Source organism: Zosterops lateralis (assembly GCF_965231275.1).
Source record: "Zosterops lateralis genome assembly, chromosome: 2".
Taxonomy (NCBI): domain Eukaryota; kingdom Metazoa; phylum Chordata; class Aves; order Passeriformes; family Zosteropidae; genus Zosterops; species Zosterops lateralis.
Window position 1 is genome coordinate 92572021 of NC_139763.1, and position 27148 is coordinate 92599168.

Sequence of the window (27148 nt, forward strand, 5' to 3'; positions counted from 1 at the left end):
GTTTGTGTGCAGTTTGGGAATGCATATTCTCTGGCAAGGCCAAGTGAGCCTGAATGGGAATTGCTGAGAAATGGGCTGGAACATTCCAGCTACTCATTCAGCTCACAATTTCAGTGAGTCAGTCTGTCCAGGCCTTCTTTTGGCTGCACCTCAGACCTTCTCCTTCATAAACCCACTTGTTTATAGATCTATTTTCTTCCTTGAACTGGTAGCAGTCTGTGTGTCTGTGTTTCTGTACCCATGAGGAGCCTGGCTATTCTAGGAGGGCTGTTTGGGGAAAATGGAGGGGTATTTATGGGTAAGTTGTGAGCTCCCGGGTGATGTGATTTCTTCTGTTTTTCAGACTGAGGAGAACCCGGCAAATGCCCTTCTAGAACCACTGTGGCCAGAGATACAGCAGGAGCTGAAAATTATTGAACCTGAAGAGGAGCTCTTGCTCTTGCCTGCAGCTATCCCCAAGACAAGCCCAGTTTCCGAATCCTCTTCTTCAGTACAAACAGATAGTCTTTCCTCTGGCCCAGGGCAGAGTCCAACACTCGCTGAGCAGAAATCTGAAAGCAGAGCATCACAGATAAGTCAGGTGCCTTTATTTCATGCCAGTGGCATGGAGCAACAAGACAGCCTCCCCAGCTGTCAGTCTGATGCAGTTGCTCAGCAAAGTGGTGCTTCAGCCCTACCCAAACTGGGCACTCTTCCAATGGGCTCAGCCACTCCAAAGAACCACCAGTCAATGGTGGAGAGCAGGAGTGAATGTCTTACTCCTACCCTGGACTGGAAGCTTCATAGTCAATCAGAATTTAGTGAGATTGCCACTAGTGATGGATTATCTTGTTCCAAAGGAGCATGTCCAGAATCAGGGAAAGAAAAAGATGGCACTTACCAGCTCCAGAGGGAAAAGGATGCTCTTACCAGTGTCCAGACTCAGAGGGAGAAGCATGAGATAATGACTACTGATGAAAGGGACATATTCTCCTCCAAGGCACTGAGTGGAGCTGGAATCCAGGAGGTGAAGGAAGGCAATGCTGTTAGCAGAACCCAGGATGCTGTTGACCAGGATGATGAGGATGCCTGGACAGATAATGTGCAGAGCTTAGAACTTGTGGAGCCTTGGGAGGATCACCAGTGGGTTACAAGCCCTCTCCATTCCCCCACCGTTAAGGACATTCAGGAGAAGATGACCCACGAGCTTCACCCGCAGAGGCAGAGAGCAGAGACAGGCCTTTCTCTTAGACCGCGGTTCAGTCGCAGCCTCTCCCTGGACAGTAAAGACACGGTGCTGAGTCTGTGGGCTACCCCATTCCCTTTCATAGATGCCACTGACCAGCAGCAGCCATGTGGTGACATTCTGCATTCAGTGACTTGTGAGCTGTCCAAAACACAACCCATGTCCCCCTCTAGTTTGGGCAAAGCTATGCAAGATGAGAATGGCTCAAGTCCTCCAGAAGAACCATCAAAACCTGAGTACTCCCTTATCAGGGAGAAAGCACCAGGTGAGAAAGCAGGACTCCCCAGAGTCCCTCTTTTGGAGACAGAGGGAAAGAAAGTGCATGTGAGCAAAGAAAACCCTTGGAGCCCAAAGCCTGAGTTGTCTTTGCCATGCCAAAATAGCCCAGGAAATTCTTCACAGACTAAGGAGACAAAGGAGGAGTTATCCATCTCTCAGGATGCTGCCCTGGGAGGAGAGACTGTCACCAAAGCATTGTGTCCTGCCACTGAGTCACAGCTGAGTAATAAAGGTGAAGAAACACCTCGCAAAGTAAAGACCAGGCCTTCATCCCTCAACTTGGATTCACTCCTTCCAGCCCCAGATTTCTTCACATTTGATAGCTTGTCAATGCCATCTGCCCATGGGAACCTCCTGTATGGGCAGAAGGAAGTAAAAAGCAGTGATTCTGTCCCATCCCTGCCGACACACTGCCCTGCTGCCAGTAGGGGTGTTCCCTGGGGGTCTCGTTTCAATGCTCCCATGGATCTAGACTTGGATTACCTGGCAGTGGCCCATGCCACCACTGGCCGCCGTAACTCTGCCCCTGTCAGCGTGTCAGCAGTCAGGACCTCCTTCATGATTAAGATGTGCCAGGCTAGAGCAGTGCCTGTGATACCGCCTAAGATTCAGTACACCCAGATCCCCCAGCCCCTGCAGGCTCAGAATGCTGCTCCAGCTGCTGAGAAGAAGGAAGCAGAAGCCAAGCAGGTCACCAGGCAAGCTCCACGGGTGGCATGGAGCCACCTGGAGGCCCCCAAGAGCCCACTGACAGAGAAGAAAGCCAAAGCAGAGAAAGAAAACAGTGACCCTGCTCAAAAGGACTCAGCCTGTCCTTGGCATGGCAGCCTGGGCCCTCCACTGGAGCCGTCGCAGTCCAGCCATCACCCTGCTCTGGATGCCCCTGTTCTGCGCCGAAAGCGCACCTCTGGCGGGGAGACAGCTGGAGATAACCCACAGTCTTCAAAGATAGAGAGGCCATCAGGGTTCTCCAAACCCTCCTACAGATCTAGGCCCGGGAGGCCCCAGAGTCTGATTCTCTTCAGTCCCCCTTTCCCCATCATGGACCACCCCACGTCCTCAGCAGACTCCAGGGTGATGCTGTCACCCATCAGGAGCCCCACTCAGAGCACCTCTCTGAGCCCCATTTGTGGGGATCTGTCCGACCCCGCGCGGACGGCGCCCGAGGGGGTGACACTGAGGAACAAAATGACCATCCCCAAGAATGGCCAGAGACTGGAGACCTCCACCAGCTGCTTCTACCAGCCCCAGAGGCGCTCTGTGATTCTGGATGGACGAAGTGGGAGGCAGATTGAGTAGCAGCTGCTCCTCCTATTCCTTTTCTGTGATGGTTGGAATGGGAGTTGGAATGGGAGACCAACTCTGTTGCCATTTTGCTGTTGCTAAAACTAATCTGTGCAAGATGGACTTGAATCCTTCATGGTTTCCTGCAAAGCTTTTGCTATGGAAGGTCACAGTATCTTTGTCTTGCTTTTCATTCCCCTTGTCGCTCCTGCCTAGTCCCTCGCTGTCTGTTTTGTTTTTTTATGGTAAGCCAGTCCCAGGGAACTTGCATTTCTCACACCTGTTTTCTAACAAGCCCTGTGAAAGTCTCATCCTCCCTATGGAAAAAAGGAAAAGTAAATCTCTGTATAATTAAAAAATAGGGCTGAGAGGAAACATTGTTACAAAACACTGCAGCTCAGGGTGCAGGGGCGCAACATCTGTTGAGGAGGTAAGTCCAGATGTTTGGGAACTCCTACCATTGTTTCACAGACACCAATGAAGGACTTTCTGATTTACACAGTGTAAATAAACAGTGCAGGAGGCTGGGGATAGCTGAGGAGGAAGGTGAACCTGGCATGAGCAAATCACACAGGGTGTGAGACACCCACGGATGTTCCAGTGATAAACATACAACCTGAAGATGCTGCCTCCAGCTCTCTCCTTGCATCAGAGATATCCTCTTTCCAGCATGTGCAAGGGCTGGGAAGAAAGCAGCTAGGAAAATGCCTAGTTGTTCTTTCAGTCTTCCAGGTCTTGGTCACAAGTTTTGTGTGCTCAGTCGCTCCTTCCTTGGGCACACAAGATCATGTGGCTGAGGAATGAGTGTGCAGCTGGCTGACCAGCGGTAGAGACCCCTCAGGCTGAAAGCAGTGAAAGCCAAGGCAAGGTCATAACAAAGGCCAGTATCAGCTATTTTCATCATTGCTTAAAGCCAGATGACACCTCTGCAGCTGTCTCCAGCTGAGCTCCACACTGCCAACAGCAGACAAAAGCAAGATCTATCTTCTTATATCCATGTCCTTGGGCTATTGCCCTCTTGCACCCTGACTATCTCTGACCCTTGGTCTTTCATTGCCACTGTGTGGCATGTCCCCAGGTGCTTCTTCTCCATTTAAAATTTGTCTCCTATGATTTTACCCTGTTTCTTTGAGAGTGTGGCTGGTTGCCACTTCTGTGGACCTCAGTGGTTTCAGATTGAGTAAGAGTATGGTAGAGAATGATTTGTGGGACTGCAGAACAGATCATGAACAAGTCCTGAGAGGGGGATTTGAAGTGAATTAAACTCTCTCCTGAAGGGAACATTAATGTTACAGGCAAATAGGTGTTCAGATATGCAACAGCTGCCATGGGAGTAGAATTAAAGGTTCCTTTATAAAGCCTCTAACTCTGCGTTCACCCCAGGCTCATCTATTGCCTGATCTATGACTGTGGGCAATGGCAAAGTCAGGTACACCTTGTGCTGTCTCTGCAATTTAAGTGTCACTGGTGACTACAGAGGAGACAGGAACACAGGTGTTGCTGCCAGCACTGACATTGTCTCTGTAATGTGCTTGCAGGGGCCATCATTCCTGGAGATGTCTGAGTCTGCAGGTCCTCAGATGGGTGTGATGGGCTATAGTTTGAGCAGTAAACTGTTAGGAAGTGCTGTAGCCACCAAAATGAGTGTCAGCCAGAATTTCCCAAAAGATGTGTGGTTAAGGCTTTGTTTTGTGACGTACTGGCAATTTGCAATGGTTAGTAAACTCAACCCATGAGCTCCTAGTCTGTACTGTGTCACCTTATTAGTGTCATTGTGGCTGGAGGGCCCTGAGCCCCTCCTTTAGTACTTCTTCTGAACTCTTTGATTGCTAAAGGAGAGATATGCCAGAATATTTTTATTTAGTTATGTGCCCACAAATGCAAAGAATATATCTTCAGCAGAATTTTCTCCTTCCATTTCCAAAGGGAATGTGCAAAAACAAGAGGGTTTTTCCTTGTCACCAGCTGCAGTTTTTGATCCTCCCCACCGCTTTTTATTTGTGTATAGTGCCACATAGAACAGAGCAGAGAACTAAGTCTGTGCTGTCAGTTTCATTGAAGGAGATTATTAAACCAGATGAGAGCCTGGAGTTCTTGTTTGGGTCCATGTTCTTTCACAGGCAGCAGCCTGTGCTTTACCTGGGCAAGCTGTGGACAGCAGGCCCAGAATATGCAGCTTCATGACAATTGTATTATTCTACTGCCAGACCATAATATGCCTGTGCAGCCTCTTATTAAAACTAGTGAATTTCCAGTCCTTCATGCTCCTTCCTCATAGTTAGCACAGCTCCACACTGCATTTACATGGCACTGCCTCATGAGAAAGCTTTTAATTACCATGACTGGGTTAATGACAAAGGGAAGGTGTTATACGAGGCATTGTGGTAAGGTTTTAGAGGAAGTAAAAGTTGTGGAAATGATGCCCAGGTTTTTCTGGCATCAACAAAGTAGTTTACTTTGGACAAGGACTTATAGTCTCTTAGTTCCTAGGAGTTTTGACTGCCAAGGCACCTGGAAGGGAGCTAGGGAAGCTCACAAAGTAATGCATCAGAAGGAAAAGAAAATGTGATGAAACCTTGGCATATTAAAACTATTTCCCCCCCCTCCTTATTCTCATATAAGCTGATGTATGAACAAGAAATGAGGTCTGGCAATTTGTATATAATACACTGTCTCAACTCTTAACAGCATTCCAATAAGTAATAGCGCTTTTGGCATAAGTGGTGAAACTCCTGCAAGAGAAAATTATTAGAAATCTTTACTTGATATTAAAGATCAACCTCAACTAAAATCTGTATCCAGACTATACTTTTTAAGGGTGTTTCAGAATTTGAACTCAGATCTGGGTCCTGGATTTTAATTAAGCAGAGATGCTGCAATAATATTTCCATTTCGTAGCTTGATCCCATTTCTTATCTACAGTTTCACCTCCAGCCTTCAGCTGATGTATCCAGAGCACTTAAAATAAAGCCCCAGGTCCTGCAGAGATGAAAGCATGTTCTTAGTTGCAAGGTGCCCTGTTGCACAGGTGTAATTGTTCCCAGCTCCAAGACTCAGCCTTCTGCAGAGTCTGTAGAGCTTGATGATGGATGCATGCTGATACTGGTACCTGCAGTCAGTTTGGAGGACCAGAGCTTGGGAGCTGGAAGGGGCCAGAAGCCAGATGCCACCTTGCATTGAATGGTGCTGACTGGGTGGTAGGAGCTTCCTGAGATCCAGCTTTACTAAGCCATCCCCAGTTTTAGTGTCAGATTTGATCTCTTGAAGAAAGGATTTTCTTCTTTCTTGTGGTGGTGTTTTTTTTTTTGGTTTTTTTTTTTTTTTTTTTTTTTTTTTTTTCTCTCCTTGGTTTTGGGTTTGGTTTATATTGGTTTTGTTTGTTTGGGGCTTTCATTTCTGTTTTACCTCTGTTTATCTGTGGAGCATTATGAAGAGGGATAGATTGGATTTATGAGAGATGAATCTGGCCCTGGAGAGCTGGTTTTTCTTGATGTCATTGAAAGGACCTTCCTAAATAGACTAGCTCATCATCTGCAGCTCCACAAGGATCACTTCAGGGACCCTGTAGTACTTTTCAGTTCTCCTGAAACTGTGAAAAGTAAAGGCTGTTCCCCAGTTTGCAGATGGCCTCAGTATCAGAAATGACAAAAAATCACCAGCATGTGTTGCTTGTGGACTTTTACAAGTGGAAGACAAGTGAGTAAATTTCACTTATTTTTCCCATGTAGTCATAGGGTTGGTTCTCTTAAACATAGCTCGGAGTGAAATGGCTGAGCTGGTGAAGGTGAGAATTCCTGATGGAAAGGAGGAGGAAATGTTAGCTTGTGTGGGAGCTGCCTTACTGGCAGGAGAGCAAACAGAAATGAAGGTTATATTTTGCCTTATAAACCTCAGTCCTCTGGGCTGTCCATCTCATGCTATCACTGCAGAAAGACTGAAGTACTTATTTTTTCACCTTTAGAGCTTCAGAGGAACTTAAGTCTGTATTAGAGAGCATCCATGAAGCCTGCAACATTTTCCCTCATCCAGCCTCCAAATGGTGCAATCAAAATATTTTTTTCTTTCTTTATGGATTCTGAAACACCTGTAATGGTGAATATTTTAAAATTTTATATATATATATAAAAGATCATTCTATGTAAATGTATAAAAAAGGAAATGTAATTAACATGAAGGAATTGCCTAAACAGTATTTTACACATCTGTGAAACTTGGGCTGATGCGTGGAACTGTTTTCTGCTGCTATGTTTGCAGCACTGAGAGTGTGAGATCAAATGGCTTTTTGCCCACAGAGTAGCTGATTAGTTCTGGCTAATCTGTGGTGGGCAGAAGGCCTGAATGTGCCTTTCTGAGAAGAATCTTGTCCAGGGAAAGGAGGGACAAGATCAGGGAAGACCAGAGTTCAAGGGCTGATTTAGCTTTCCACCACAAGCTTCTCCCCAGGCCTTGAAAATGCAAACAATCTACTGAAGCATATACTACCTTTCAGGCATGCCCAGGTTTTGCAGTTGTCTTTTTTGCTTCTCTCTATCTCCAGAAAAAAAAAAAAAAAAAAGGAATAAAAATCTCTAGGGGTGGGGGAGAAGCTGCAGCTGATCCCTATTTTGTTTAGCCCTTGCTTGCTCCTAACTGATGTAAAGGCTTGGTGATAACTAATCCTGCTCCAAGCAAGGAATGGAAAACTTCCCATTGAGTTTGACTGGAGATGCAGTAGGACTTTAACAGCCCCAGAAAGGAAGGATGGCAGAAGGCAAGAACTTTCTGAGGGCTTCATACAGCAGTCCAGACCTTGGATCTTGTGCTTGCAGGCACTAGTCCCTTTTGAAATATTATTTGCTGCCAGGTCAAGAGAAGGGCTGGAAGCTGGACACTATGAAGAGGACTGTCTCCATCCCACTGGCCCTGGTTTTGTGATTATTTTTCCTGCTAGCTCTGATGAATTGCAGTTTTGTTAAGCTTTTTCTCTCTGTGTGGACTTGCCTGCCTCTGTGCGTGATTGTTTAAAAAAAAAGAAAGAAAAACAACAGCCACAAAAGAAAGATGTTTTGCCAGGTCTCAGCCATGAGATTAAACTGGAGTTTTTATAAAAACAAATCCGTGCCCTAGTGATGTTTTGGAACATTTTATTTTTTTCTGGATTTGGTTTATGTATACAGTGCAAATGCTTTTGTCATCCTCTGACATGGTGTTTGAGCCCCTCTTTTGTTTTGTGAGTGGCCAGGGCACTGATCTGTGTTTGTGTGGGCTTTGATGGTGGGGACTGAAGGTTAAGGCTTGACCACACTCTTTTCTGATTGGAGGTTATGGGAACTGGAGTTGCCCTGCAGCTCTGAAAATCAAGGTGGGCTTGGAGATTTCTGTAGAATTACTGTTATCTGAAATGCTTTAAAATTTTCAAAATAATCTTTTTTCTTACTATTGGTAGTTCTACCAGACTGAAGTTACAGTGATGTGCAACTATTTTTCTCCCATTTAGCACATCTCCTGCAGAATTCTGCCTTGCCTGTCATAATGCAGAGCAACTCAGAGTAGAGTATGAAAAAACTTTGTGATCCCAGTGCTTGTATAGCAGAAGCTAAGCTGGAACAGGAGAAATTACTATGAAAGTCTCTGGTGCATCCTGTAGGCACTTCTATTGATTTATAAAGGACAAGCAAGAACTTTAACAAATTATGAATTTAGTTCCTTGGCTCTCTATGACCCAATCTCTGAGCTGTAGCATAGAAGTGAATATTGTTATTATGTGTCTCTTATTCCATCCTGGGATCAAAGAGAGAGAGAGAGAAAAAAAAAAACAGCAAACCCAAAACCAGGTGTTCTTGTGCTTGTAGCCTCAGTGGACATAGCTGTATGGACAGTGCAGCTTGCTCACTCCTCTCTCTAAAAGGCAGATGAATCATCAGGTTAAATGAAATTTTTTTTTTTCCTACTCAGCAGCTGAACTCAGGGCTTGACTCCCTTTCCTACCTCCTTCATGACTTCAGTTTCCCTTTAGGAAAATGCCTGGGTTGTGCTTCCTGCTTACCATGGCAACTGGCATACAAATTGAGAGAGAAAACCATGTTTGTTAAACTCTGGAATTGTTGTTAGCCTGAGCCAATTATTAGTGCTGTATGAGAACCAGTATTTTCCTATTCTTTGTGCCACAGGATCTCACAATGACTTGGCCGTAAGGCAAGGGGAGAACCTCAGACTGCCCCACAGCATTCCCATGGTTATGGAAATAAGGCCAAAGGGACACTGCAGATCTGCTCATGCTCCAGTCGGCTCTGTGCCCTAAATCAGGGTGCTTAAACACATGGAAGTGCTTGAACATTGTTTCAGCCAGTTTCTTTTGCCTGTCTGACTCAGGGCAATACCCCGTGTAGGTTATATTGGATGCCACAGCTACAACATTTTGGATACTTTCAGCTAAGCCAAAACCAGGATTAACCAAGTTCCCAACTTGGCTGTTAACCAGAAATCAACCTTACCCAGCACCAAGGAGCTTTTGACACTGGTTTTTCATGCATCCTCACTGTAACACAGGACTGCAGCAGCTCTGGGCAGCATGACATCCCACTGGTATCCCACTGGTATCCATCCCACCGGATGGGGCTAAAGGTCAGCTGGCAGCAAAGGGGAGGCAGGCAGTGCAGGGAAGGGAGACTGGCATCAGGCACCACTACCAACAAAAAGAATAGAATCATAACATGCCAAGACAGACAAAGGCAGAGAGATTTCTGAGTTAATTTTTCAGACAGGATAAACTTTTCAAAGAATGTGCCTCACCACAAGGGTAAAGGATGAACAGTTTCAGAATGGCATGAATGGGATCTGCAAAACTCAGACCTGCCCAAATCCTGATACTGTCAGAAGTTAGACACAAGTGTGAGCGTTAAACTTGAATGTTTGTCTCATTCCATAATTAAATAGGGTAGGTATTTTTGTATGTCTTACTAGCAAACTGCAGTGTGAGATGAGCTATGTTTTGCAAACCTAGACAACTCCTAAGAATTGTGTTTGCAATTCGGGTCCAGATCCATCTTAAAATGGGACCTGTTTTCTTCCATAGCACATCTGCTGCAGAGGGTACATTTCCCTATCATTCAAATTCCTTATCTGAAAAGACCAGGAATTATTTGAATTCAGTGTGAGGAAATGACTTCAAAAAAATAAACTTTGTGGCTGCTTAAGAAAGAACCACAAGGCACACAAACATGGGAACAACCAGAACTGGAGAAAGGAGAATAACACATATGATGATTATTCAGCAGAGGAAGTTTCTAGATAAGTAAAACCCAAAAAGGAAAAAAAAAAACAAAACAAAAAAACCCACAAAAGCCCAACACCCAACAGCCATGGATTGATTTGAATCAGTCTGAAGAATATCAGGTAACATTTTCTTTCCCTCTTCCTTCACAGGAATCAGGAAGAATAAATCAGAAAAAATAGTGCTCACAAACTGCTTTACTTTTTTTTTTTTTTACACTGTGAGATAATTTACTTTAAACACCAAGGCTCAGACAGTGTAAAAGGACTAGGCTGGTTATTTACAGGGATTTTTTGAAGTGACTTGGCTTTAGAGTCTCCAGCCTCTGTGGCAGCCACAGTACCCTGCTAAAGGTGAGCATGGCTTTGGGAAAAAGCAGAGAAGTCCTGCGTTGACCTACAGTTAGCAACAGCCCTGGGTAGCCAGAGCAGCTCACTGCTCATCACTTGTCCCTCTTACAAGGTTTATCTCAACTAGTAATCATGCAAGAACTGTACATAACCCTGCCTGTGATGTAATTTCACTTCACGAGCAAGTCAGAAACACCCTCACCTTTTTTTCCGGTCGAGGATAAACCTTCAGCAGTCATATTCCACTCCTCCCAAAGCAGGATCTCCTAAAGATAGATGCCTGAGATTACAGGGAGAGCTCTTGCAGGAGGTTCCCAGCATACCACACGTTGCAGGGGATTTCCCCAGTTGCCAAGGAGGGCAGGGCTGCCAAGGGTTGGGAATAGGAGGATTCATTTATGAGCTAGTTTTAGGTCATTGGTCCCGATAAACATTTGCTTGGCATGAGTCCCTATTGTAAGGAATGTGAAAAACTAAGATGCCAGGGCAATGAGCAGAAAAGGGAATAAATCACCCGGGTCAGAAGATACTGAACACCACTGTCAGCCTGTTTTCCCAATGAGGTGGGTAGCTGGATGCAAGTATGGCACATAGTGGCCCTGTAGGTACATGAACCAGCAAGGTAAAGAAAAACAGGGCCTGAAAGGGTCTATGCAAAACGGCCTCATGCAGAAGAAGTGAGGGGAAAGGAGGAAGGGGTAGGAATACTTGTCAGAAAAAAAGGGGTTGAGACATAAAATACACAAAGGCAGCCCCACATTGCCCCATTGCCTGAAGGAACAGACACCTTCAGTACTGCCAGCAACAAACATTCAGCAGTGTGAAAAACAAAACACCAGGTTACATTTCTGTGTGTGTGGGAGGGCAGCAGCTGAGGATGTGGGATTCTTTTTGGGTCGGAGGACACACCAATCCATCAGCTATGAACAAAGGATGCTTCTCAGCGAGACTCTTGATTTCGCAGAGCTGGGAGTATTGCAATAAATTAATAATCTAAAAATGCATTTGGTAACTCCATGGGAGAATTAAAGTGTGCTTTTATTGCAAAGAGAGAACTGTGAATATTCACACCTACAAAGAATAAATACACAGAGCAAATCTGCAAACAAACCAAATTACTTTCACCTGTAGCATTCTTTTTTTCTTCATCCTGTCTTGGAAGGATGTCTTAGCCCAGCAGTTCTCATGCACACATGCATATTGACTGCTCTGAGGACCACGTACATCCATGCCTTCAGGAAGCAATCCAAACAGCTGAGAATGAGCAGTATTTTTTTACAAGTCTCAGCTGACATGTAAGCCTGTTCCCCACCATTCTTGTCACAGACTCCATCCCTTCCTCACCCTTTCCCTGGCACCCCAGGTAATTTCACAGGCTGAAATCAACTTTCAGAAGCACGGCTTTTTCTGGTTTTTCAGGAGGATTTTTTCATGACCCTGATCAATATAATTCTGTCATCACTCCAATCCTCTCCTTCCCCCTTAGTTCAGGCAGTTAAGCTGGGTTTTTCTGGATGCACTATGGCATGTTTGGCACTTCTGCACACATTCACCATTGCCTGGATCACTTGGTCACAGCTTTTATTTTTTTAGTACACAAATTATAAAGTGCAATGGGAGGGAAAGGCTTAAGAAGCAGAAAGCAGATTTGAAGAACCCAAACCGAATTGACTTGAGAGCTGCCATTGATGTAATAGGTCAATGGTATCATTTGCAACTGGTTGGAGCAGTTAGTACTGCAACAGTCTATTTAAAGTATTCTCAGTTTCTCTTCTCCTTCAAAATCTTGCATTTTTCTCTATATTAAATGCAGTGGTGTAATCATACCACATTTAGATGGAGCAAAAAGGTCTGAAGCAAAAGACCAGAGGAGGAAAATAATATTTGATCTTACCTGCTTCTGTGGTCCTACGGTTTTCTCCAGGCAGAATGTCCAGTGACATCCAAATTCAGAAGGCTGTAGGAAGTCCCACAGCCAGTTGTTTCACCCATTTGCAGAGCTGCTTGAGTTTCAGAAAACCCCAGTTAAAAAACCCTTTTGCAGGAGGGCAGCTATCCAGGACGGCTGCCACGACCAAGAGTCATTGGAGGCGTTTGGCTGAGCAAGGACAGAGTCTCTGTGCCAGCTGTGTCTTTCCTGTCTCATTTCTCTCCTCTCTGCTGTTGCAGTTGGCAGGAATTTGCAGTTTCTGGCAAGTAGCAGAGAACCCAGTCTTTGCCATTCCTCCCTAACTTGGGCAGATGCTGATTCTCTTTAGATTTCTTTACATTTTGGTATTACTGTAGCTTTCAGCAGCATAAACATAAAACCACCCAACCCTACCACCAAACCTCCCCTTCTTCCCCTCGAAAACCAAACTCTAACCACTGACATACACAGTCTGCATGGTCAATCCATGACTCAAGTCTCACAACAAAAGTACTGAAGAGTAATTTCCTTACGGAATGTCTTAAGAGTCCAGAGTCTCCAAGACAGTCACCACACCACTGAACCAGGGGAGTGGCTGATGCCTTCAGTTCTGAAGGCACAGTTATATGGAAAACTCTTTCTGTGTTGCAGGGACCCATTTCTTCCTCATGCTTTTCACCCTTGTATCTGCCTCCTCCTCTCCTCCAGCACTCTGGCAAGGAGCTATTTGGCTGCTGAGTTTCTGTAGCACTCTGCATCTTAGTGCCTTAGTATCTCTGTTACAGGATTTTAAAGCCTGTCATTGTCCTGCCCCCCATGTCCCAGATGAAGACCTTTATCATTTACCCTTCCCAAAGACACAATATTGAACAAGAGAAAAAAATCACTTCCACCTCTTTTTAATTAGTATTTTGGTGAATATACAAAAAACAAAGAATCAAGGCAGATGGCAAACATCAGGACCTGAACCAGTACATCTTTGGAAGAGGCTTCACCTTAAAACACTCTACAGAGGAGCACATTTCTCACAAAACATTTAACTACCGAAGCATTCACAAGGAAAGACACCAGCTCAGTATTGGTCAAAGTAAACAACCTTTATTGAACTGAATGAAAACTGCAAGCACTGATGCAAGGATTGGGTTTGGTTAATTTAGCTCCTTGCTTGCAATTTTCTCACAAGTGTTACTCACTGCCATTATTTGCCTTTTGTCCTACCTGATCCAGAGATGTGGAAGAGGAATGACACAGGGAGTGTGACCATTTACACACAGGTAGCTGAAGCAAGAAGCACCAAAACCAGGAGCATGAACCACCTTTGCAAAGGCAACTAGAGCACAGAACCCCTTGTATTCTGCATAGATTCTAGCCTGTAGATGTATGAAATCTTGTGCAAAGTATGTAACAGCTTTTTTGAAGGAGTTGCTTGTTAGCAAGTGGAGCTTTTCCTGGACTGGCACTTCTGAAGGTAGGAGCACATGCAGTAGTTTCATCAGGGACAGGAGGTAGGCTTACATATAGGCAGCATATTGCTGAGGAGTGAGCTAGCCTTTTATTTGGCTTGACTAGCAACAGATTTTTTATCTGTGACATGTTTTTATTCCTGACACACTTAAATGCTCAGAGAATCTGCCTTATTCTAAGGCAAGGGTGACAGAGACCAGCAAGAGAAGTTGAACAGTAAAATATAATAGAGAGGTCTGCAGTCTTCTCCCTTGTAGCATCTGTTCTTGTTGCTCACAGGAAGTTACAGTTTTGCTCCCATAGCCCTTGCTGAAGCATTATAATTTTAATTCAAACTAATTTTAGAGAGACATTTTCCTGGAGCAAGTGTATATGGACATTTTCTTTTCTCATGTCATCAGAGAACAAATCAGATCACTTTTTTCCTCGTCTTATGCTCCAGGATTTCTTGTACAATGAAAGAAGGATCCTGCCTCAGTCAGGAGGCATTAAGGCTGAAGAACAAGGGGCAAAGCAGGGCCAAGAAGATTCTTTCCTGCAGTCGTCAGTTCTTTGCATCAAGTTTTTGGAGGGGCAAAAGTATATATGGGAGAGGTAGTGGGAGAACTTCAAATCCTCCATAGCCTGAGGAGAACAGAGTGGGAGACAAACAAATGCAGTTTCACATGGCTCTTCAGGACACATGGAGAACACCAGGCCTTCAGTATTCAATTCCACTCCAGTAGAACATGGTACCAAGGAGGACGCAGAACTGAAATGACAACACTATTAAGTTTCTCTGCCCCCCCATTTCCTGCTCTTCACCTCTCTCCCAGCCCCATTTAGTCCTACTGGTAGGAGAGAACAACAGTAATTCTTGAAAAGCAAAGCCTGTTCAGACAGAGGAAGCTTAAAGGCTTTTTTTTTTTTCTGCACAGAAACTACATAGTAAAGAAAGAGGAAACATGCAGCTGTAACTATTTGACTTTATCACTCATCTCACTGGGGTTATCTGTCATGAAGCTGCTCAACCCTGAGTACTGAATACACTCAAACGAAATCTTCGAACTACAAACTGAATCATGATGATCCAATACCCTTCACAAAGAAGCATCTGCAAGTTGTGTTTGCTGTGTTGTTTTGCTGAGATGGCAGCAGATTGCAGCAGGCCATGGCAGGCTGGAAGGCCATCTAGTTCCTCACCTCTGGAAGCCAGGATGGTGGGGGACTTGTAAATGTAGCCCTGAGTGGAGGCTACAGGCAGATCTGTGATGGATGAATGACGATAATCCATGGACATTTTGAATGCGTCAGTCCTTTCATCCACCTCCACCCAGCTGGGTGTGGAATAGAAAGAAAAGAGAAGAGGAAGTAAAAGCAAATATTAAGTACTTACAGTCCAGCAGAGGATGGCAAATCCAAACCAGGCAACACCCCAGGCATGCGTGTTCACTGGCCCAGAAATAGCGTCATAACAACCCTGAAAGACAACCAGGAATGACTCAACACCAGCCCTGAGCCTGCACGCCAAGGTGACAAAGCTATCCACCCCTGAGGGACACTGAGGTGGCATGGTGGCATGCTCCTTTCCTACTGCAATTTTGGTAGCTCACAGGGTCTCTAAAAAGCAAGCCAGAGCTACACTGCTTATTGACAACTTGCAGATAACCTGTTTCTGGCTCCAAATACAAAGTAGACCCATCTCAAATACTTCAAGGACAACTTGCTGTGCCATCCACTTGCCAAGTACACTTAGATAACCAAACGCAATTCTGTTGACACAGAATTGACCTCCAGAATCAAGAAGCTGTAGGCAATTTTGGAAGCTTGAATGCCTTCTAGAAATGCAAGCTAGTGCAGAAGCTGATGCTCATGACCCAGCAACCTAGTGTATAGGACATAATGGTCCACTGAAAAGTTCCTCCTTGAGGAGAACTCCTGATTTGCTCACTCATGTTGCATACACTCACCTTTGGACTCAGCTTGATTTAGCTACTGTTCATCATGTTAGAAATGTAACTTCTTACGAATGACTTGGGAGACTTGTCTCTCCATCAGGAAAGCCTTTATCCTAAAAAAAATTCCTGTCCTGTGTTCAGCAACATGGCCAGCATTCTACAGGCATTCCTTCTCCTCCAGAAAGCTTTTGAACACCTGCAGCTTACAGTGAAGGAGAAAGGCTATTCACCGTCTCTTTCCCTTCCAGCAAGGCACTTTTGACTGACCTGTGCTAACTGAAAAAAGCAGAGATGACCTTACATTGCTGTTATAGTAGCCAGACACTCCAAGTTTGCAGCCATCGAGGCTGACGGGGAGCCCTTGTGCATCCAGGACGCAGCACGTCCGCGGCCAGGGGTAGTCGGCGTCGCTGTGCGTGAGGCGGAAGGCAGACTGGTACTCCTGCCAGTCAGAGGGGCCCTTCACCCCACAGCAATGGTTCTGCAAGGACAGAGAGGGGAAGGGTCTTTGTGAGCCCAGGTCACAGCCCTGCACACGTCAGGACACCGCTTGGGCACTGAGCACAGATTTATGGGAGAGATTCTTGTAGTGCCTGCCTTTGACAGTCTGCTGTCTGATAAATGAACTCAAGGGGGAGCGTGTCAGGACTTTCTTTAAGGTTGAAGGCAGATGCCATCCGCTTTCTTATCCAACAGCCCCAAGGAGGACTTGAAATTCCAAGCTTGCAGGGCATTTAGTAATTAGTGACTTTTCAGTGTTATTACCTGAAGCATGAGTTCATCCCATGCCTTTGTGACCTCACTGTCATTGTTATTGGCTGGGTCTGACTTCTGATATCTCTCCAGCATTTGCTTCTGGAAGTGCTCTGGAGTAAGCTACAGGAAAAACACAAAAACCAACAGAGAAAAATGCAGAAACTATGTAAATAAGCGGCCATGTAAAGCAAATACAGGGTTATTTGAGGAGGATTTGTTTTCTTGTTTCAGCATCCTGCTGGAGAACAGGAATGTTGCTTCTTCTCTGGTTTTACATAGGAGAATAAAGAGCAGGATTTGAGGAGCAGGGGCAAAAAAGATGAAGATCTCAAGCAGGCACTACTAGATGTAGATCAAAACAGCTGTGTAGAAGCTATGGATTGCATTTGGTATGTTGGAACTCAAGCACCACAAATAATTTCCCTCCCCACAGTATCTCCAATAATCCATGTAATCTTTCCCTCAGCAGTAACACTGCCTGGGGCAATGCTGAAGATTTGTCTTCTCTGTGTATGATAGATTAATCAGTCTGTAGCTGAAAGACTAAACACTGTATTGATGATTCAACTAACCCACGCTATTATTTCCTTAACTACAAGGTTGTAAACATTTTAAAATGTTAAAAATAACAAAACTGTGTTAGAAAGAACAAAGTTATTTCTTTGATTAGAATAATGATGTTGGAGTTTTTCCTTACAGGGTTGTCTTCTGCTTAACAGTAGTCCTGTGGGCTTACACTGTATTATCACGTTTACTCTGTGATACAGAATTCTACACTGAACAGGATGACTGTGTGCCCTAGAACTTGTGTTTCCCACCGCAGTTAAAAGAATATGTGAGGAAAGAAATACTCACGGAGTCTCGGTGAGTCGCTGCTGTGATGCAAGAAGCCATTTCAAATGCAAAAGTGATCAGCATCAGAATGAGGTACTGTGGGAGAAAGACAGCAGAATTAGTTCTTGGAGGAACAGTTCAGCATTTTTTTCAAGATTAAGCTGGAAACCCTGCTTGATGCAAAGGTGGCCAGGCTATCACATTCCCTCTCACCCAGCCTGAATGTTCTCGTAGCCTTTCCCTGTACTTGTTTCAATTTGCAATCTCCTTTCTTGAAGGTAAATGACTAGAATTGTTCTCCATCCCATAGACAAGATTTCATCAGAACCTCATGGCATTAAGACTGCCCTGCCTCCATGGAAATACTTTTCTCCTTTTCTTTGCTGTGTCTAATTGGCGACCTATGTTTGTGTCATGTGTCCTCCTTTCACTTCCACTTACCAGCTATAAGCTTTTCAGCAGGAAGCTGTTCACTCCTAGCAGGAGAGATTGTACATTGGGGAAAGGGAAGGTGCAGCTTAGGGCATCATTGAGATCCCCCTGATTTTTCACCACTGGATTTCCTGAACACTCTTACACTGTGAGCAAAGATCTTTCATGAAAACAGATTCCAAGAGTCATCTCTCATACTCTTTCTTTTCCCTTTCCCGCATAATTCCTTTGGTATTTTCCTTATTTTCTTTGGAGTTCTCATGTATCTGCTCCTCCTCCCACATTTTATAATGATCTTGTCTGATTTAAGGCTTTTTTTTCCTATTTACCCCAGCTTCTGTCCCTTGTACCCTCATATATCCTGAACCAGAGCCTTGGGTTTCAGCCATGACACCAAAATTCAGAGGTAAGAGAATTCTATTTCCCCAGCTGTTTGCTGACATATTCCCTGCCCCAAGAGTCCAGATCTCTGAGTGCCCCTTGTCTAAAACAGACAGTCTGCAACCCCACAGTAATCCATGAGAGACGTCATTTCAGTTTTCATCTCTAGCCTTCATTAATGCAAATACCAATTAAGTTTTGCTACTGCCAAACTAAACAACTAAGTAAGAGATTGTGCAGAGATTTGTCCACATCTTAACATTGTCCTTGGCTGATCCAAAGCTCTGTCCCCACCCCTGTAATTTCTGCCTGCCTGCTGAAGTCTTATGTTCTTGATTGCACCCATATTTGTTATCCTGACACTCACTAATGACTTATACAGCAGTCACTACTTATCAGCTCCTAAAGTGAATAGTGTATGACAGCTGAAAAGCAGTAAGGGGTGGGGAGAAACAAGGATCTAAACCACATCCCAGCTATGTGGGATTGCACAAGTGCTCCTGCATTGCTTCGGGGCAAGGTCAAGGTCAAACCAGTCAAACCTTCACTGTCCTTCATTAATTCCCTCAGCCTGGTTTGGGAGATTCTCGTGCATGAGTTTTCACAGGAGTCACCCTCTGGGACACCACAGCCATGAACAAAAAGAACCTTTAGCTCCTTATCAGTATAAAAGCTGTCTTTGCTCACTAGTTGATTCCCAAGGTGACCAGGGACACTAAGGCAGTGTTTGTTCAGTTTGGCAGCAGTAGGAAGGCAAATTTTGCTACACTTACCACCAGCAGCAAGGTCCTGCTGGCCTTAATGACTCCAATGATACCAAGGATAGACAGAGCAAAGAGTGCAAGGCCAACAAAGATGCCAATCCAGGCAGCAGCGTTGATGTCACCGTTTTCTGTGGCTCTCAGCAGAGGGTAGAGACCATGGGGATTAGACACAAAGTAGATACACTCTGCTGTCAGGGCAATGCCGCACATCTGGGAAGCACAAGAAATCCATTAGTTCAAGGTTCCCCAAAGAAATAGCAAAGACAGAAACAGGTGTAGACTGCTTTCCTTTCATTCAACTTCCTGCCAAGTGGGAGCTACCCAACTCCTCCTCTGCCCAGCTTTACAACCTCTTGTACTGGGACTTCTCAGATGATTTGCTTTCAAATCTCACCCAGCCTTGATCTGAGAGGTCAGGTCTGGGATTTGAGGATGTTAAGAAAGAATTCGATCACTGTGGAGGGGGGTGGCAGGAAAAATGTTGGTCTGCTCTTGCTGACAATTCTAAGGCTTTTCCCCTAGCATCCATCTTGGTATTGTGGATCTGCCCCTGCTGTCCCTTTCCCACCCAAATGATCACCTAGGAGAACTCTCCTTTATCCTCTTCTTTCACACTATTTATGTATGGACTTCACATGTGAAGAGGGAGAACTGCTGTTTTAAGAAGCGTCGTACTGGAAGGAAGCCTCCACCCATACTTGTTCCACTCCACTTACCCCAATGACCACATTCCCAAAGACTAACAGACCCTGCAAGATGTGTATGCAATCATCACTTTTTGCCATCTTTAATTCTTCATGCAACCTAAAAAAAAACAAACACAGTCTTCAATTAAATCACCAGTACAATATGCTTCACTCAGAAACACAAATTATCCATGAGGAGAAGCACAGACAGAATTTGCCAGCCTGTCTGTACACCTCCCAACCCTTGCTTTATAGTAGTTTCAAAGGAGACCTCCCCAGGTATTAATGTGGTAACTCAAACTCCCCCTGATACTTGAGCTACAGAAGACTGGGACCACTTTGGGGGCACCTGTTGTCTTCAGCTTCCTTTTGGGTAGGATTTTCATCATCACACCAGCACTCACAACAACCTCAGCTCATGGTATCTTTTCTATCTGGCCAGAAACACCAGCTACATCTGGATGGAGACAATTTCAGTACTCTCACCTCTCCCCTATTCCAAAGGAGCCAGTGTTCCTCCAGGGCATGCTACCCTAAGCCATTTTGACCAGCACCACCATGGGACTGACCTGGTAACCCATGGTGCTCCAGCTGTATCCCACACAACACCTACAGCACAGGATTTTGCTAAGAGTAGCCCCATCTCCCACTCCTTCTGGGAATGGGAGTGGAGTCCCCCAAGTCAGGTGTGAAGGAGGAAGGGAAGGAAGGAGGGGCCAGCTCAGGTTGCAGTTGGCTCATGGGAGCCAGGCCAAGTAGCATTCTGACTGAATTCTTGAGAATGCTATATCCTGCAGTCTAGAGTCAGCTGCCCTGCATCAAATTCATCCCCTTCCAGAGAGAGCAGCATAAAGGCATCAGTCAGAAGTGTGAGACTTCTTGGAGAAAGAAGCTTGAACACCAAAGTCCACCAAGTTTTTCTTTGAAAGGGATGGAGCACATGTGTATGGAGAGGGTAAGGGGAAAATATCCCAATCCTGAGACAACTGCATTTACCAGGTGGTTAAGAAAATATAAATCAGGAAAGAAAGGCTGCAGTGAGCCCAGCTTGAGCAGACAATGGGAAAAAACTGCTTGAACATCCTTCTTCTGCCAGAGTACCTGCACTTGTGCGTCTCAGGCCACTGACTCCACAATTCTTCAAATAAGTGATTGGGAAATACGAGCAGACAAAGCTGTCAATGAAGAGGAGGTTTCTGAGGAACAGAGCATTGTGAGACCTCCCTAACAATGCCACCTCCTGCCTCTTCAGCATCTTCCCTTTTTGGGGTATGCAGGACTCCCAACAGTGACAGATGAAAACCAGGCACTTTTTGACACTCTTTCTGCAGTAGTTTGAGGGTTAGGCATGCAGACATCTCCAGTACTCTCACCATTATATCAGTAGAGTGCCTAAGTATTTCTGTACTATGGTATGTGCAGGAATTTTTTAAAAATATGTGGCCATTATTTTTAGTCCCAGCCAGGTGTTTGGAGGCCAGACCCAGTATACTTGAAACTGGCTCTGTATTTGAAAATGGCAGGCTCATGAGGTCAACCTGGATCTCTGTCCCTGCCAAACTTCCTGACCACCCAGGGTGTCCAGGGCCTGTCTTGCAGGTCAAATCTGAGGCTGAGCAGTGTTCAGCCATGTGTTCTACAATACACCACTACAGAGTCTGCCAAAGCTAAGATGAATCCTGGTCCTCCACTCATCTGAAATCTGGAGAGACCACTGCCTGGCTCGTGGACCTCTGTGCTGCAGAGATATTAAAAAAACCTTTAGTTATTGCTCTTTAGTTATTGCCATCTAAGGCACATCTCAAGCCAGGCAGCAGTCCAAAAAGCAAGGAACTCTTTCCTGCTTGAACACAGGCACTTGAACTCTGACATGCTACATGGGTCTGCTCCAGTTGCAGTGCATAAAGCAAGGCTGAGTGTGTTACCCTGCTCAGTGTAACAACAGTGTTCACACCTGGGCTGTCCATCCAGCCCAAGCTCTTGCCTCTCCACAAGCTGGATTTCTTCTTCCCCTTGGCACAGAGAACCTGGGTCACTCCTGCCTATTATTGCAGTGACTTTAGCTGGAGAAAGCAAGCCCCTTCTCTAGGGGGGCTCCTATGTACAGTGGGCTACTATGGTTGGGAGGAAAGCTGGACATAGTCACTACCACAGGTATCTGCTGGAAAATGGCAAGTCTCCAGACAACCTAAGGTTCTCCAGTACCTTAACTAAGTTCAATGGGATTGCAGTACAGGAGGAAGCAGAGAGACCAGGAAGAGGAAAAGGGAAGGAAAAAAGGATTTACTCTAGACCTAAAACACCCAGCATTGCCATATTTCTATGAATTATCCCTCTGCCTCCAAGTGATTTGTGCCAAAAGAGTTAATTTCTTGATGTCCACTTTATTAACCTGTGCCACATGAGTAAACCCCTTGTCTGACCTCTTCTCCCTTGCAGATGGTCCAGCATCACCATCAGGGATGAGAGACCAGGCAGGTGCTCCAAGGCCATGACAACAGCTGGGCAGCTGGAGAGCCAATCCTCCAACATGTCCCAGAGGAGAAGCTGTGGGAGATCGGGAGCTTTCCACCTGTTCCTCATGCCTTGGAGGTGAGCTGCATTCAGCAATAATGCAAGAATTGCACAGCACTTGGCACAGGTACACGACCACAGAGGCATGAGGCAAACTTGGCTGGTGTGCCTGAGGCAGGCTGTGCACAGATGTGTCTCACAGGCACCCCTGGATGTTACAGTAGTGGGCAGCACTCCTCCCAACCCCCAGGCCAGCAGCCTCTGCCTGGGGACACAAATGCATTTGGACGTAGAGAAGCCTTCTTCTTGGGTTCATTAAAATTAGTTTTATTACCCAAATGCAGTTTCCTGGGGCTTCAGAGAAACCCCCGAGGAAAGTGGAGTTTCAGCTGCAACCATTATCCAAAAATTTCACATAAGAAGGCAGCCAGGTCCTGGAATTTCAACCTTGACCTGGTGTTTCTCGGCACATCCTAGAAACCTTGCAATTTATGTGTGACCTATCTAAGCCTGAGGTATTCAATTATCACTTTCACAGATTTTGTTTCATGCTCTAAGCAGCTTTGGAAAGGTGTCTATTGCTCTCATTGTGCCAAAAAGCCCTGTGTCCCTCCCGAGGCACATACTTCTTACTCTTCCTGACATTCTGGTCACAACCAGTACAACTGGTCATAACTTTTCCCCTCTCCTCTCCCCTCACACCCTCAAAACATCCCTTACACTCATGGGGGCCCAGCTGAGCCTGCCAAAGCCCAGGAGAAGTGGTAGCCTTGCCTCCCCCTGGTACCCCACGAACTGCAGACAATCTATTATTCCTATGCCCTTGAAGCTTTTCTGACCTCCCCTCACTTCCTTTACTCTCAGTGTCTCTGAGACCCTCAGCAAAACTCTGGGAGATGAAAAGGAAGCTATTTTCTGCAGAGGCTGGCTTCTGTCCTTGTATTTTAGGTGATAACCTCATGCAGGCTTTGAAAGGATGCTCTTCTGGTAAAAATTCCTGGATTCAGATGGGATTTGGGGTCTGTTGTGCACCCCTCAAAAACACTGCATTGGTCATTTTTTGAAGCCTCCACACCCTGCTTCTATAGTCTGGGACAGGATTTCAGTGGCTTTACAGATTAAGTCCCCTTCTTAGCCTACTTCTACACCATTTCTAGTCAAAAAAGCCAATGAATAAGAATTCTTTGGGCATTGCCCAACACACACCCAGGTGACAGTTTGATTGCCTTGCGTTTTGTGCTACTTGTCAAGCACTGTGATAAAGGGACGTCCCAAAACATCCTTGTGAGCACCATTTGGTTCTACGCCCTGTCCCTGGAGGTTTCTCAGCATGGTGGTGGGGCTTGAAGTGGCTTCACATCACCCCTTGCTACCCCCCTTTCCCTCAGCGTCCCTGCCCAGGGCGTTGCATTCTCATGTCCTGGTGCAAGGAGGCAGAGACAAAGGATGCATTTGTTTAATGACTCACGGGCTCTGCCCACCTTGGCTGAAGGGCTCTGCACCACTCGAGCGCAGCTGAGCAAACGCGGCCGCTTCGCAGCAGGATCCTGGTCCCTGCCCCTGCAGGGTGGAAGCCTGGGCACCACCCCTCCTGTCCAAGCCCAGCTGGAGAGCATGTTCCTACAGGCAGGAGCAAGATGCCCGGGCTAGCCCTGGGGTGCTGATGGAGGGAGGTCATCCAGGTGGAACCGCTGTCAGAGGTGCTGTGCCAAGGGCAGTGCTGGTGCCATGGGAAGCCTCCGTGAGCCACAGACCTGCCCACACCCAGACCTCCTGTGGACCCTGATGCATCAAGCAATAAACTTACCTTAGGGTTTTTTATAACTAGTTATAATGGAAGATTTAGCCCCTAAGGGGCTTAAAAAGAAGGTATTTTCCAAGAGCTTGGGACAGCTTGAGAATTACACAATTTTTAAAAGGATGTAATTTAATATGTTAACGATGAATCGCTTGAACTCCACTGTAAGAAGCTGAATGTTTTACAAATGTCAGTTCATCATTTGTTTACTTATTTTAAAGCAAACATCTCCAGTGGACACAAACCCATGCACTCCTCCTGCCCTGCTCGACTTTCCCAATTCTCCACCTCCCCTGAAATGCAGCCACCTCTGACAGAAAACTGCTTGTGTGCTAGGAATCAACCACACTCAGAAATGGAAGAGGCAGACAGTTATTCTGTGCTACCAGGAGAAAAAAAAATAAAGCAAAAACATAGCTCAGCATCAACCAGGGGTCGCAGACTAATTAAGTTTCGTTTCGAAGAGATTGCTATGAAATGAAGCCTGTGTGAACAGTGGTGTGGCTGGTAAATCATCGTCAAGCATAATTACCTCAGAAGTAGAGCTGGGAGGTAGGTTTTTCCTCTCTCCTTTATTAGTTCAGCACAGCCAAAACAAGAGGGCTTTTTTTAACTTTCCTATTTTCACAAGTGAGGGGGAACTACAAGATTTGTCTTCCTCTACAACAATTTTCCCTTTTTTTTTTTAACACTCAGATTTACAACAGATTTAATTTTTCCATTCCCTCCTCCCCAGTCTTTAGGAGAAAAAATATGAAACTAATTAAAAGAGCCACACAAAAGACACAGCCTGAGGTAAGAGAAATGAAATACTTAATAATTTCCTGCAGTTAACCTTATCCAGGTACCAGGCTCCCACATACCAAACACAGTCCAGGGACTAAAATAAAAAAAATTAAACATAAGATCTGTCTTTTCTCTCAATAGACACTTATGGCTCACATGCCTCTTTAAGAGGAAGACCATGACCAAAGCAAGGCACTCACCGCTCTCTTCTCGTGATGCTTCCCAGCAGAAATCCCAACCCACCTGCAAAGCTGAAAAGGCCCCTTTCTCCCACCTCTGCTGCTCTTTAAAGAGGCCAGGTTGCTTGAGGAACGTGCTGTGTGATTGGTGGGGTGCCCATCACATGAGGAGAACTTTTTTTTCTAGCCAAACCTGTTCCCCAGTCAGTCCTCCTGGGACCGGAGGGTGTCTTTGTGATTCTTAGATCATATCGGAATGTCGTTGTGCTGAAAACACAAAGCTTTAAAGAATTTCTATTATTATACTCTCAAAAGGGTGGATGAGTGAGTCACTCATAGAGGTACTTGAACTTTAAAGAGGATGGGCAAATTGGAAGAACATAAATATACAAGGATTGCTGGATCACTGTTTGAATGTAAGTATAAGAAGAATGTATGGAATAGAAAAAGAAAGTAAATTAATTTAAATGTTTTCATTTAATTATGTAGCACGGGAAAAATCCAGTGGCTTGGGTTGGATCCATTTTCATTTTATTCAGCTTGGGATTATTTTTGGAAATAGAAGTGTAAGTGTTGGCTACTCTACAAGACACTATGGATGACATGAAAAGTGGGGAGAATATTCCATTTCCTTGGGCACTCTGGATTTTTCACACAGTCAGTCCTATTAAGATGGAGCAAAGTCAAGCACATATATATATATATAAATATATATATATATATATATATTGGAAATTGGCCTGTGATGAACTGAGAACAGCTAAGGCTGAGGAACACAACGGAAAAGGAATGTCTCTCACCTTCCCCACCCTCCCTCATTCCAGCACTAGTTTGCCAAAAGTCATGATTCCCATTACTGCTGCCTTGAACATGTCTCTGGCAAAAGCACAGGTGGTTGTAATCATTGTTCTTCATCTCAATGCAAAAACCAGCCAAATAAATAATGGGCTTGGGAAGGGTAATGGGAGTTCCATGAGGTTAGACCCCTTCACAAGTGAAAACAAACACAAAAATAACATGTATATGTCCTATCGGTGGCCACCCCAGCAAATATTTTGTGTGAAATTAGAGAGCAATAGTTCTAAAGCCTTAGGGATCCCTTAGTACTTGTACACTGAAGAAAGCTCCCACTTTCCCATGAGATCTGTGTGAGGTTTAACCCTGAAGAAATGACAGCACTTTTGGCATTTCCAGTTCCATGAGGTATCACAGCCGTAAGCAAAAGGAGACCCAGCCATTGCAGCCAGCCTGATCTAATTGAAAGGGATAAAAAAATAGTCCCTTGGGTCCTCAAGAATACAGATGAAGATTTGTCTAGACTTAAATGTCTCACACCTCCTTGCCCACTAATTTTGCTCCCTGCTCCACCAAAGACCCATGCAGTCTTTGGTGCAGTTGCCACCCCATATTTTGGCAATGCTGGTGGGACCGGGTGCTTCACACCAGCTGGTGTCCTGGGCTCTAGGAAGGCAGGCTCCCATCATTGTTGGAAACTAAGAGCAGGTGGCAGGGGAAAAAGCAGTGCATCCATCTCCTGAGCACCACAGTCTGGCTGATCTTGGGGCAGTGATTAGACAAAAGCCTGCAGTGGTAAAACACCCCATCACATCTCAGCTGGGAAGAGAAAAGAGGCTGCAGCTGTGGAAATACTGTCTGGAAATACTGGAAAACAAGAGGAGAAAAGAGAGGAGAGGGAAGGGGAAGCTGGCAGTGAAGTTCATAGTCTTGCCAATCAGCACTGAGAGTGGCTGCTGGGAGAGAACCCTGGTGCAGCTGAGCTCTTGCAGCTCTCTAGCCCTGTCCAGGACACTGCAAAAAGCTGTTAGAGTGAATCCTTGTTTGGACTGGAAGAGTGGGTTATGCTGGACTGCGTGGTGGTCACCCTTCAGCTGCCATTACCATTTGTCTCTCACAGTTTGTTAATCTGGTTTAGAATCTGGCTAAGAATATTTTTATGATCTCTGGAAAGAAATTTGATATAGGAAAGGAGAGGCTTGGGATGGGGGTTTTGTTTGTTTCTTTGCACTTTTTTTGATATGTGCCAATGAGGTCAGACTATGAGTTTATATGAATGTCTATGCAGAGCAGAGGTCAGGCAGAGACTGTGCCTGGGGAGAGAGCACAGTGGGGCTGACAAGTGCTGTGAAGCCCAAGTTCCCAAAGGGGTACCTCCATTGGGGTGCCTGTAGCTGTTTCAGCCTCTCCTGTAGGACTGTGTCTGTGCTGGCCTTCTTCGGATGGACCAACACTTCTGTACTGCTAGATCCACATATTTGTGCAAGCTCTTGCAGTTGTGAAAGCTCCAGACTTCTGAGTGT

General features: G+C 45.3%; 2 protein-coding genes across 2 annotated transcripts in view; one reads left to right on the forward strand and one right to left on the reverse strand.

Moving 5' to 3' along the window:
• The window catches only part of ARHGAP31 (Rho GTPase activating protein 31), a 60451-nt gene extending 52550 nt beyond the window's left edge, over positions 1 to 7901 (forward strand). The window contains exon 12 of the mRNA XM_083885051.1: positions 344 to 7901. Within this exon, the coding sequence (XP_083741177.1) occupies positions 344 to 2803 (2460 nt within the window). The 3' untranslated portion in view covers positions 2804 to 7901. The remainder of the gene's footprint in view (positions 1 to 343) is intronic.
• A 5381-nt stretch (positions 7902 to 13282) lies between these two features.
• UPK1B (uroplakin 1B) lies at positions 13283 to 24961 on the reverse strand. The gene is made up of 8 exons (XM_083854497.1): positions 24852 to 24961; positions 19584 to 19671; positions 18877 to 19077; positions 17312 to 17386; positions 16466 to 16576; positions 16002 to 16181; positions 15139 to 15222; positions 13283 to 14514 (listed from the first exon to the last, which is right to left on the reverse strand). The coding sequence occupies exons 2-8, from the start codon at positions 19650 to 19652 to the stop codon at positions 14464 to 14466; spliced, it is 771 nt and encodes a 256-aa protein (XP_083710623.1). The 5' UTR covers positions 19653 to 19671; positions 24852 to 24961; the 3' UTR covers positions 13283 to 14463.
• Between the last annotated feature and the right edge of the window lie 2187 nt (positions 24962 to 27148).

Bases quoted from the DNA above. Each gene is read 5' to 3' on its own strand.
- UPK1B (XM_083854497.1), bottom strand. From the start codon at position 19,652: ATGGCAAAAAGTGATGATTGCATACACATCTTGCAGGGTCTGTTAGTC. The intron at 17,387-18,876 runs GTAAGTGTAGCA...TTTCTCCCACAG, and splicing joins GCAGGACCTTGCTGCTGGTG to TACCTCATTCTGATGCTGAT. The intron at 15,223-16,001 runs GTAAGGTCATCT...GTTGTCTTTCAG, and splicing joins CTGGCTACTATAACAGCAAT to GGTTGTTATGACGCTATTTC.